The 13323-nt window shown below is 36.7% G+C and overlaps 1 protein-coding gene across 1 annotated transcript in view; it reads left to right on the top strand.

Annotated features, from left to right (window-relative positions):
• MALRD1 (MAM and LDL receptor class A domain containing 1) overlaps nucleotides 1-13323 on the top strand; it is a 306398-nt gene that overhangs the window by 75582 nt on the left and 217493 nt on the right. The window contains exon 18 of the mRNA XM_019470989.1: nucleotides 1216-1628. Within this exon, the coding sequence (XP_019326534.1) occupies nucleotides 1216-1628 (413 nt within the window). The remainder of the gene's footprint in view (nucleotides 1-1215; nucleotides 1629-13323) is intronic.

Here is a 13323-nt window from a genome sequence, read left to right as displayed (position 1 = left end):
ATTCATGAGCCATGATCCTTTTTCCCCTGTGAGACAGCTGAACTCCGTCTGAGCAGAGCAGGCCCGGTGCCATGTAAACCTCCCCATGATCAAAAAAAATTCCTCCGATGGCACCAGCCCCTGAGCGCGTTGATCATCCCGATCCTTCAACCAGTCGCCCCAGTGAAGCATGCATTCATCAATTTTAAGAACTCAAGAACATTAATATAAAATAAAATTAACTAGCAGTTGCTTTATCACATCCTGAGGTAACTAAATTATGCAAATCACAATGAGTTTGAGAAACAGGGGACACCTTACGTGCTTGAGGAGATACCATCCTGCACTGATATTTGCTGAATATCAACTTAAAACTGATCTGAATTTAAAAGAAAGTGAAGGCTTTCCAGCCTATCCCAGTTTTCCCACTTGTAAAATGTCTGTCTTTATAACCCATTCTGAGGCCTATAGTAAGAAACTACTATATGATTTGCAGTTTTAAACATCATATAAAATAATAACTTAATTACAAAAAAGAATTGGCTATTATGTCAGTTACTGTTTATGAAGGGCAGATGCAAAGATGAAATGCAAGTTCTCCACCTCTGATACATATTTTATTTTTTTACATTAGAAGTAATTGGTCTAATCAATATATTTTGCCTTGGTGTCAAATAATAAAGTGCAGTTATGTTATAAATGCCTCTCTTGAATTTAGCTTTGATAAAGCTATCACGCTACTATTATTGAGGATAATAAAGATCTAAAACACAACCCATTTTTAGGACTACGGCCATGCAAAAACGTGTTAGGTCACTTATTACACAAACCTACAAGACTGTATCCTGTGATTTATTTGATCCAATTAACCTCAGTTTTAACTCCTTTACTCAGTTAAATTTCAGTTAAAAAACTTTGCATGTTTTAATTATAAAAATACATACATTTAGTAATAAAAATAATAAAATGTTATTCACAGTTCTGTTTATTCAATAAATTAATTATGTACAGTTTACCAGATATATACTGAAAGAGGTGGTAATTACGTAGAGATTTATTTTTCTTTTTTTGTCCAGACAAGTGTGTATTTATTCTTCAGAGGGGAATTTTTGCAAGAAGAAGAAAAGTGTTTTTCTCTATATTAGAGAGAAATTTTTGCAAGGAGAAAAAGATATTAAAGCACAATCACCTTTTGATACTGTTTTCACTCGACAGTCTGTTCTGTTTACATTTCAGACCCTGACCTACAGTGTAACTTTGAAAATGGGCTGTGCAATTGGGAGCAGGATGCTGAGGATGACTTTGACTGGGTCAGAATACAGGGTCCAACCCCCACGGCTAATACAGGCCCGTTAAAGGATCACACGACAGGCACAGCCAGAGGACACTACCTCTACATGGAATCCTCCAAGCCAAGCCAATTCCAAGATAAAGCAGTTTTGCTTAGTCCTCTCTTCAACCCTTCTGGCAACGGAAACTGCATTTTCCGCTTTCACTATCATATGTTTGGAAAGCAAGTTTACAAGCTGTCAGTTTTCCAGAGAACTGTGAGTAATACCAAGGGATGGCTGTTGTGGTACAAGTTTGGAAATCAAGGAAACAGATGGATCAGACAGACACTCTACATCAGCAGCTCTAAGCCATTTCAGGTATGAGCCTTCTAGGTTGCGAAGTGCTTTTTTATTTGCTGCATCGTAAAACACTTCGAGTATATAAATGATTGTGCAATCTCAAAGCTATTTGTAACCATCTGATCAAATTTACTTTGAAATACATTTGTAGGGTTTTTTTTGATGAAATATGTCTGAAATATTTATTTTTTGTTGAATTTACTTTTCCCCCTAAAACACTTGATTTTAATGTTTTGAACAGGAATATGTGGTATTTAAAGTAGATGCTATTTTTGTTTTTCAAGCATTTGGTGAAACAAACATATCTGAATCTGCTGCGGAACAGCTTGGCAAAAATTTTGATTCATTCATGAAAAAAGGACTGTTATAAAGAATATCCTCCTCTCTGCCTTACTCTTCCAGAGTTACATGTTAATCTTTAATTCTATAATGCCAGAAAAAATATCAGTTCAAAATATTTGGGTGCAAAGCTAGGTCAACAATCAAATATAATTTGGAGAAGGATATGATTATAGTAAGTTACAGCTACAGATGGTGATTTATTTTCTCACCTTTTAAAAATTGTATATGTTGTTTACATTTCACTATGTGTGATCTGTTTATTCTGGTCACGTTAATGAACCTGCAGGTTTATTAGAGGAGACATTAGTTCACTTGACTGCCAACTGGTCATAAAATTAACTTTAAAAAAAACCCAAACATATTATATAAAGAAACACCTTCCTTTTAAATCTGATATAATGCAATATTTTCTTTAGATTGTCCCACATTTATTTCCCAAAAGATTATTTTTAGGTGGAGAGAAGTTCTATCCTCTTTCAAGGAAAAGGCCTTAATATTACTGTGGTTCCACAGAGGCATCTGGAAGGAGAGTGCCCATTTTTTGTCAAGACCCTTTGTAGACATGTAAAGGAGTATCAGCATAAAGCTAACAAGGCCTTTTTTTTTGTTGGTGTGTTTTGGGTTTTTGTGGGGTTTTTTGTTGGTTTTTTTTTTTTTAGTAAGAAAATATATCCTATGTCTGGTAGTTGTCTGAAGAACTATAAACCCACATGTCCTATATTTGACCTCCTGAGGGTTAAGAAGGTCTGTTCAGTAACTGAAAATATTTTTAATGTGTTAGTGTTGTAGGGTTTTCTATTGTACTTGCCCAGTTCTGTGCAGGGAATGCAAAGATCTTATATCCTTTTGCTGTAGTTTTGTTTTTCATAGTCATTTTTGAGGGGCATGAGGTGTAAGGTATAATTTGATAGCTTGTTCTGAAGAAAGAGATCAAGATCTGATGTTCATTATTGTGTATTGCATTTCTTATGATGGAGCTTGCTGTGTCACAACCTACCGCCCTCCAAAACTCGGAAATTTTGAAGAGAACAAGTTGTTATTCTGTTGCTAATAAGTTGCCACGTGCTGACCTCTTTCCAATCTTCCTTTTAAGTGCATAGTGTTCGGATACTTCCAGGGCTAAAGACATGTAGGGGGAAAGGTCTTCACACTCTGTTACCACTTTTCTCTGAAGTATTTCTACTGAGATGTGTACTAGAACAGCCTCTCAGTTAGTTTTGGGCTGCCTACTGGCTGGGTAACAGTATTACATTTGTAGCCTCTATGTTTACTACGTTGTGTTCCCCACACCCTATAAAGTTAGTGGTTCAGTGTTGTCACACCACATGCTTAAAGTCTTGTAGGTCACCTCCATTCTTCAAAGGAAATGTTTAGATTCACTTGAGAATAGAATTTTTTTCTTGGATGTCTAAAAATAAGATAGAACTTTTTAATAATTTTCTGGTCAAAATCCATGTCTTGACTTCCTAATCTTCTCCATCTCTAGCCAGAGCATCTCATCCGCTGTTCTGGGATTTTCAGAGATTCCTTGTGAATAGAAAACATTAGACTCCAGGACCAAAGGCGGCCTCAGTCTTTGTAACACAGACCTTCATTTTGCTTTTTCTCTTCTAAATGTAAGAGAAGATCATATATCTGAGATAGCTGATACCACCTCTTCCTCTTCCCTCCCTGTGTAAGTCTGTCATTTGTTTACCACATTCCAGGAAAGAATCACTATGAATAGTAAATCTCTCAAATTCACACTTCCAGTTTATTTACTGGCATGGGAAGCCAACTTTGGGAGCATATAAACAATTGTGCCTCTACACTAACTGTTAGGAAAGGGAGGACTTCTCAGCCAAAAAATTCAAAGCAGTGAAGAAAGATACTCAAGGGCCTCTGGAAAGCCAGATCCCCTTTTGAAAGTTTGGAACTCTATAGATATGAAACTGTAGGGCCTTTAATTGAATGCTCTGGCAGAAACCCAAAGGGAACAGCACATGAAGACTTCCGTTGCCCACACCAGCTCCCACTAAACCTCAGAATCTTAAATTTCTCAGGAAACCATTGTTCTACCTGCCGTCAAACCGTGGCTGAAGTTTGTTGCTGTTCCATCAGATGTTTTACATCAGAGTGTTAAATGTGACATCAGGGAGCAGAATAGGACTAGCTGGATGAGTGGAAAGGGAAATTTAAAGGTAACTTATTTAAATGAAAGGAATGCAGTTTTCTGAGCCAAAATTAAGCATTTCTCTCAAATACTAATACTGAGAAGTAACAAAACCAGTCCAAAATACACATGCTTATAAAACTCATTTTTGCAGCTTTAGTGATCTAGAGTTTCCCTTTGAATTTAGAACTGGTATGACACAGAAATCTGCAAAGAATTTAGTAATCTGCAAGAAATTATCCCTCTTTTTTTTTTGGTAAAAATTTCAAGTTAAAAATATATTCCTTTTCAAGATATTCCTTTTTATTATATGGGACACTTGTTTCAACATGAAAAATAAGCTGTTGAGTAGACTTGTCTCTTTACTTGATCTACATTTACTTTAATCTCCCTTAGAAGTTTACTTACATGTCTTTTCCTTAAAAGTACATTTGAAAAGATAGTAAAATAAGAATCTGTCCATGGTAGCCTACTTATATTTATGATGAATAGTGTTTGCTTTTATCTTCCTTGAATAATCATAACACCTGAAATAGTTTCTGCCCAGAAGAAAGTGCAAAGATTCTATTTTAACATCTTAGATAAATGTGGCTGTCTTAGCTTGCTCTATTCATTCAGATTTCTGTGGATACAGAAAAAGGAAATGGTGATATGTGAACAATGGCAAAATTCTGTATCTCAATCCTTTTGGGCAGTGTAGTCTCCTTTTAGTCATGATATAAATCACATATCTACCGTGTCCATCATAAGATATCTAGGGCAACTTTACTATATTGCAAAACATATTATTAAAAAAAAAAAAAAATTACTTTTAACCCAATCCAATTCACTTTTTGCCCATCTGTAATATGTATGTTTATCTCTGTAAATAAAGATGGTTATAGGTTTTTGATACTCCAAAGCCTAAGTAATATATAAAGGAGTCTAATATTCTGTGATGATTTTATAATGATCAGTCTCATTTTTTTTAAGATGGCTGTTATGAAACTTAAAAATGCAAATAAGCTGTTAAAGTACATGATTAATTATTAATGCTATATTGAGTATAATTTTAGTATAAAAATTTTAGTATTTTGAGTATCATATATAAAACCTTACATCTCCCTTCAACTATAAAATTTTGTCCCTTTAAGTGTGAAAAACAAGGACCAAAATCAGGAGAAAATAAATAATGAAAATTTATTGAAAAATACCAGCTTATGGAAGTTTATATGCAAAATAAAATTGCAATTAAGTAGATATAAAATGCATTTGCTATTTTCCTATTTTACAAGTGGTTAAGAAAAGTAAACAACCAAATCCACTGCAGTAATTTTATTATCAATTAGGTATTAGCTTACAAAGTAATGGAATATTGATTGAAAATTAGAATGATACATTTGCTATGGATATAGAACAGCACTATGTTCTACAAACACAAATACAAGCCAAGCTTCTTTCTCCAGCTACTATTTTTAGTACCTGTTGTGCTATTTTTTTGTTCTTCTCAGTCCAAAATCCAAACTGTTTGTATTGTAAGGGCCTGATTCTGAAACATGTATGTCTGAGTATATTGATAATGGTGCAAATTAGATTTCTCAAGCTTCTGAGCAGCATTTTAAACTAGATGTAATGGTTTGGAATATGACCAAACATGGGAAGACAGATGGCTGAAGCACAGTGGATTCCTTTCCCTTTTTTTTGTACATTGCTATTTGTACCTTTGACACTCTAATATGCTGTTTTCAGGTATAGTGGTTGCACCATTCATTGCTCATGATTTAAAACAAGACAATTTTGTATTGTTTTGTGAGTTTGGGGAAAAAATACTTTCTGTCCTGAAATGGATCTCTCTTGTGTTAAAGAAATATGTGACTTGTGTCTTTGCATTCTTCTGATGTTCTGAATACCCACGTCTCTTATTCAGGCAGAGCTATCAAAGCATAAGTGCTGACCAGTCCTATCTGAGATGCTCTCACATAAAGGACTTCAATGTTGGCATTTTACTGTTGGTTGTAAATATATCAAAAAGAATTAACTTAGTTGTCTTGTAAAATCCTTTTGTCTCATTTGGTGTTAATATGATGTGAGTTGTCACCTGCAGCATCTGCAAGGAAGAAATGTTCAGAAAAATAGCTTATTTTTCTAATTAAGGAGGAGAGAATGGTACAATGTATTCTGGCAATTTGTGACCAGGTTGGGAGAACAAGGTCCCGTTTGTTCACTAGGATGGGAGCAGTAGAGAGGAATTCTGAATGAAAACATTGATTCTCAATAACAGGTTGGGGGTTTTTTTGGGTTTTTTTTTGTTTTTTGTTTTTTGTTTTTTTTTTAAATCCTAGAACCCCTAGGGATTCGACACGTCATCTTCCTTTTAAGTTCCTCAGCTCATAGGATCTGATGTTGTAGCCACCTGGTGCTGAACTGGGAGGCATTCCCTCTTGCAATTACTGAGCATCATTTCTAGATCAGATAGCAGGAAACATCTTTGAGAATCACTAGGGTCCCCTTACCTTTGCAGATATGAAGCAATGAAAGCCAGCCTTCAGGAAGGCTTTGTTTTACTTTGCTATAGCAGGATATTCACTGAGTGAAGCATTACAAGCATCATCAGTCCCAACATAGACAGACAACCAGCTTGGAAGTTTTACCTCTAGCAGCTGTTAGTTGTCTGTTGAAGAGGAAGCCCTGGGTCACTGCCAAAGAAATCCTTAATAAAATCAATATATTTCACAATACTTTGGATGAAAGAGAAAATTAGTTCTGAAATTATTTTCTAAGTTACTCACACCCCTAATAATATATGTTATTTGTGATCTGTCACAATATCATCAAATACAATATCAGTTGTATGGCGGAACAAATGGGAAGGGTGAAGTGTTAGTCCTAATTAGTTCCAATACATAAATCCTCAAACATACATCTTGAATGGTGCTAAATCAAGAACCAACTTTATTTTTTAGCAGCAGAATTTGTCTAAAGACAGATAAGAATCTAAAGGAAGTTTTCTTCATTTCTGAGACACTAGATTAAGGTGCTTGTTTTGTCTTTTAATACATTCATTTAAATCTTCATTTTTCATCTTTTCATTTGTGTTATGGAGATATAGGGCATATTATACTTTTTCTTACAAAGATTTTCGAATTCAAAGGCAAATTAGCTCACTCCAAACAAATTTTATTTTCAGTTACTCTTATCTTTTAGCCATAGAATTAGTTATGGAGGCATCTCATTATGGTCGAGTTTTTAACCTTGATTATAGGGTTGGTTTAGGTTTTCCTTAATTATACTCAGCTATTTCTTGTGTTATGATTTTGGAATGCCCTTGACATAAGATAAGTTTGATGTCAAATACATGGGTAGTAAACATACATTATTTGCATTCAGGCTTTTACCATTCATCTAAAAAGACAAACAGGAAGGGCTAAAAAATGTATTTAAGGTACTACCAGGAAGCTGGTCACAATCACATAGGCAGTGTCTACTTTCTCACCCTCTACTCCCTCCCTTTTCATTCCTCAGTGAGATGAGATAGCGATTCTTCTTTGGGGATTCTGATATCTCCTCTGTAATAACTGAAAGAGGATCACAAAGCTCACTCTTCAGTTATTTCTGCAATTCTAGCTGTTTCTTGCAATTACTTTTCTGAGAAGAGAGCAGGTTGATCAACATCCCCCCCCCAACAATTTCTGTAATGAAAAACTCAGGGTTCTAGTGGAAAATGGACTTTTTAGCATGATTTTAGTTCTGTTTCAAACAAAAAGCCTGTGCTATGGCAAATTGTGAGGTTTCAGAATTTAATGGTTTTATTTCATGCATCTCTAGTGATGATAATTATATTTCATACATGAATAATATAGCAGGACTTGTTATAGTAGACTAAATACACTTTGTATCAATTTAAGAAAAGATAATGGCTTGCTAGTCTTCCTTGTCAGCTATAATATCCTTGAAGTAAGAAAATTTCAAATTTCCTTTCCTGCATAACAAGCATCAGAACTATTGAAATTACAGGTTCTAGATCTCATATCACATTTCACAGCACCTCTGAGAGAAATTTTCAGTGGGGTTTGTAACATCAATACTTTTGTAGATCGACTTAAATGTAGGAGTTTTTCAGTCTTCTCTGATCATTAATTGATAAGTGTCAGATTGAAATTCTGGACTTAAGTCTGGTGTACTCCAGAAAATGGAGCTGATCAAACTTAGCCATATTCTACTTCTTGCACGCAGCTTTGCTGGAAGAGTGTGTATAACTTTTTATTGTCCCAAAGAGAAGTACTATTTCCTACTGTGAAAAGCAATGTGAGGAGACCGTGTTTCAGCCTGTTACAGTTGCATATCAGCACATGCAGCTAGGACTTATCCTTACCACTCACAGTGTTGCTAGAAGGAAACTGGTTCTGAACCGTTTATGCTCTTTCTTCTATATATCCTAAGAAAACAAAACAAAGTAATTTCGTATTTGCCCTTACGTTAGGAACATTAAGCTGAAAAAAAAAAAAACCCTAGAAAAGTTTGACCCTTTCTACAATACTTGGATAAAGAGCGTTCCTCTTGGAAAGAGAGATGATTGAGATGTAACAGAAAAACATCAGATCAACAGGGTCATAGAGAAGCTGCATAGAGCATGATCATTAATGATTTCTCTGAATATAGAGAATGAGAGATACTCTGTGAAATTATTAGGCAACACAACCAAAACAAAAGAAAATACTATTTTAGGATGGTCTGTTGTACAATTCATTGCTGAGGGATGTTTTGGGTACAAGGAGGTATGAATGGGATCAATAAGTAACTTGGCAAATTATTGAAAGAAAAGTCTGTTAAGGGTTGCTAGCACAACAATGAGGCTATAACCTCCCACCTGTGATATACTGCCAAGAGTTTGGGAGCTACCACTGCATACCTGTTTTGTTCTCATTGTGGATGTGGCAGCAGTCCACTGGGAGACACACACTGCAGTTATCTGGACAGCTGACCTAACCTCTGGTACATCTGTCCTTACGCTGTGAGGCGTTGTGCTGCAGACAGCTTTCGGTGCATCGAGAGGCTCATCTTTTTTGATATTCTAACTATGATTCCAGATTTTCTGCAATTGCTTTTGCCCTTATTGAACCAGGTTTATTGTTGTCAAGTGTTGTTAGCCTTCTGCCTTGATTTGATTGTCTGCTTGCTTCCTTGTTCAGGGTCTTATTTTCAGTGTGTGCTGACATACCAGTAGGAGTTTGTTAATGTTCAGTTGGTCAGATACATATCTTTCATTGAAACCTGGTGTTGAAAGCAGCTCTGAATTTATTCAAGGACTTCTCTAAGATTTATATTACACCTCTAATACCCACTTGTGATCATCTTTCCGTTATTGCTTTTGCTCCATTCCCTGGTAACGATTTTCACACAAGGATTTAGTCATCATGGATTTCCACTCTAGCAACAGCTTCAGTTTCAGCTTTCAATTTGTCATTCCTCATCTTCTCCTACTCTTCTCCTTTGTGGTTTCCACAATAGTCTGCTGAGTTCAGTATTCAGGGATTTGTTTGTTTGTTTGTTTTTCCCCCCCTCTAAAGGCTAAACAGTAACATGTTTCTGTTACATCTTGCTCCTCCAATTCTGCTCCAAATACATGGATATCCAGCCATACTTGCTGCAGCTTGGTATCTCTCTTTCTGGGCTCTGACTATTTTTCTTCATCTCTGATCTATGTGTTGGCTTCCTTCATCCCTGATACCTGCTTGCATGTTGCACACTACTCTGGTTTTCAGATTTACATTGAGCACTTGGTTTCTGATCTGTTTATAGTCATCGTTCTCAGTTTTATTTTCACTGTGGCAATGTAAAGCCTGTGGTTGCTGGCTGACCTATACAGTTTGGTATGTAGTTGCCTCTGGAGCATTTGTTTATTAATTGGCTAATAGATTAATTTTGGCAGGGAAATGCTAGCCACATGTTTTAATTCTTCAATGATCATAGAAGTATAGAATCACAGAATGGTTGGGTTAGAAAGGGACCTTTAAAGATCATCCAGTCCAAACCCCCTGCCATGGGCAGGGACGTCTTTCACTAAATCAGGTTGCTTAAAGCCCCATCCAACCTGACCTTGAACACTTCCAATGATGAGGCATCCACAACTTCTCTGGGCAATCTGTTCCTATGTCTTACCACCCTCATCGTAAAAAGCTTCTTCCTTATGTCCAATCTAAATCTACCCTCAGTTTAAACCTCCAGGCTAAACAACCCTAACTCTCTCAGCGTTTCTTCATAGGATAGGTGTTCCAGCACTCGGATCATTTTTGTGGCCCTCCTCTGGACCTGCTCTAACAGGTCCATGTATTTCTTATACTGGGGACCCCAGAGCTGGACGCAGTACTCCAGGTAGGGTCTCATGAGAGCAGAGTAGAGGAGGAGAATCACCTCCCTTGACCTCCTGACCATGCTTTTTTTATGCAGCCCAGGATATAACCTACATATCTATGTAGGCTAGCTAAAAAAGCCCACCAGAACCAAAAAACACAGTAATCATGTGTTACTGATATTTAACTCTCAGGTCTTGTTAGAATGTGTCCTGGCAGGGTGTAATGTGCAGAGATGGTTACAGGGTATTTGGGAGCTGTGTCAGAGGATGCTGATGTCAGGCCAAATCATGTGAATTACTTCATGTCTGTACTGTTGAAGTATCAATGCCTGTTGGTATGACATCTTTAATGCTTGCACTTGTATGACCTAGGCTTCTCCACTATGTCTGGTCCTCATGACCAGGATCAAGGCCTGCCTTGGAGGACTGTAGTGCTCCAGGAACCAAAGCTGGCACGTCATGTCCACCTTATGTCCATACTTCGTGCATATCTTGTGTAGACTCTAGTTTGGATAATTCATGCTCAGGTTTCTTCACCAGTCCACAATCTAGGTGAGAAACTATATGCACATAGAGTGGACAATGAGGGAACTGGGACACTTATGAAAATGAGTGAAAAACAACCATAGGACTTTGTGGTTGGTGGTGAACTTTGTGTTGCTAGTGAAGTCTGTTCAGTGAAATACAGAGAACTTGTCTTGAAAATGTGTGTGGTGCAATGCAATATGTTTGAAAGGCAAATAGTAGTGTGATTTTTTAAAAAGTCATTTCTGAACATCAGTATTGCCATTTTTGACAAGTGGGTTTCAAAGCACAGAAAACAAGGAAATCACATGAGAAGCCAGGAAAATATATTGTCCATTGTGCAAACCTTCAGGGATAATTGCATGGTTTTGGTTCAGTTCTTTGGGAAAGAAATTGCCCTTTTGTTCAGTGCTAGTACAATACTTTAATATTATGAAACCATACTCCACTCTGTGGCAATAGAAATAATTTATTCTTTCCATTATTATTTTATTGGTATGCAGTGGAAGACTTGCCATGATGTCATAAAGTCACAACATATGCAGAAAGGGGACCAAGAATAAGAATTTTTAAGCTATCTTAACAATGCCTTTTTCAGTCAAAATTGTATTCTTAATTTCACATCTGTCATTTCCTTGGTGTTTTGGGGTTTTTTTTGGGGGGGGGACACAAAGGGGGCAGGGTGTGTTTTACCTTTGTTTCCTATTTACATGCAGGAAGCTCAAAGGAAATCACACAAGGTAAAAATAACCTTTCTATATGCCAATGAACTGTCAAGTACTGCTCACGTTTTAAATATGGAAAACCTGAAGGAATGAAAGACTTTCACCACCTTTTACAACGCACAACCCACTGAGAGACTGTGTTCAGTTGTTTGAATTTGAGGGGAATCATGTAAAGCAGGAATTTTGCTTTCCTGAAAATTAAGAGTAGTGTCTTAAATTTGTTATTGATATTACTATATTACTTATCAGGAATTGCTGATCAGGAAAATGAGACTTGGATAACTTTGCAAAGAGAAGAAAAATGTTAGTAACTTTTTTCTCATTCCTTTACTGGATCTAGAAGCCATCTTTGAAAAGGTAACAAAAAGATCACAGGAAAGCAATACTTCATTGAAGCTTTAAAGTCTCCTTCCATAGTTCTATGCTTTACATCAAACACAAGGTTTTTTATATTATTTTTTATAATCTTTCTATGTTTATTGAGTATGCTTATAGCAGAGTTAAGATACAATGTAGAAATTCTACTCCCAATGAAGTATATAGCAAAACTCTTGTTATCTTTAATGGAGACAGGATTTCATGGCAAGACATATGTTCCAATGATATCCCTATGTTATTGTTTTCTTACTTTGGGAGATAAAGGCCATATGCATGGATGTAGGAACAGCAATTCTCTATAAGTTACTATCTCAGTCAGGCAAACTCCTTTGGTTAAGGAAAGGTCCACAGCTTTAGGCAAAAGATGTAATAGTGATCCCCTTGCTCACTAGCATTTGCTGCTAAACAGAAAATTGACTCAGTTGCTGGCACAAATGTTTTCATAAACATGGAAATGAAAACAATGCATGTCTTCTCTCAGGACACTCCTTAGCTCAGCATGGAAGAATTGCCTTAGCAGTAAGCATTGCATAGATCAGATACAAGTCTGTCCCTGAAGGCCTTATTCAGGCTTCTCTGGATAGAGATGTGGAGATGTCTTTATGCAACCCTTGACATCTTGACATGCTCCGGGGTACAAGAGGGAGGGACAAAAGTAATCAGGTCATAACAAGCCATCCTGGTCAATGTGAGGCACAGCTTTTAGGACCATAAACCCCAGGAATTTGACATAGTAACTCAGCCAGAATCCTGTAATTTTATTATTTATTTATTTATTTATTTATTTTTAAAATCTGGGGAAATGGTGGTTGGGAGAAAGAAAGAATCTATGTAGTGTATAACTGAATATGTGTGTTAAGCTGCTGAACCTGCATACACCTGTCATGGAAGATCACCCTAGCAAAAACACACTTACGGTAAAGGAGCGGTGATGAGATTCCATCTGAAAGTAGTTCAAGGTAGCGTTATATGATTAGAGTCAGTAAAGGCTGATCGTGAAAGAATATCATCAGCCTTGCGTCCTGGTTTCAGCTGGGATAGAGTTAATTTCCTTCCTAGTAGCTGGTACAGTGCTGTGTTTTGGATTTAGGGTGAGAACAAAGTTGATAACACACCAAAGTTTTAGTTGTTGCTAAGTAGTGCTTACGCTAGTCAAGGACTTTTCAGCTTCCCATGCTCTACCAACTGAGAAGGCTGGAGGTGCACAAGAAGCTGGGAGGGGGCACAGCCAAACTGGCCAAAGGGACATTCCATACCATG

This window comes from Aptenodytes forsteri, unplaced genomic scaffold (genome assembly GCF_000699145.1).
Source record: "Aptenodytes forsteri isolate BGI_AS27 unplaced genomic scaffold, ASM69914v1 Scaffold336, whole genome shotgun sequence".
Taxonomy (NCBI): Eukaryota; Metazoa; Chordata; class Aves; order Sphenisciformes; family Spheniscidae; genus Aptenodytes; species Aptenodytes forsteri.
This window is presented reverse-complemented; position numbering and strand designations above follow the sequence as displayed.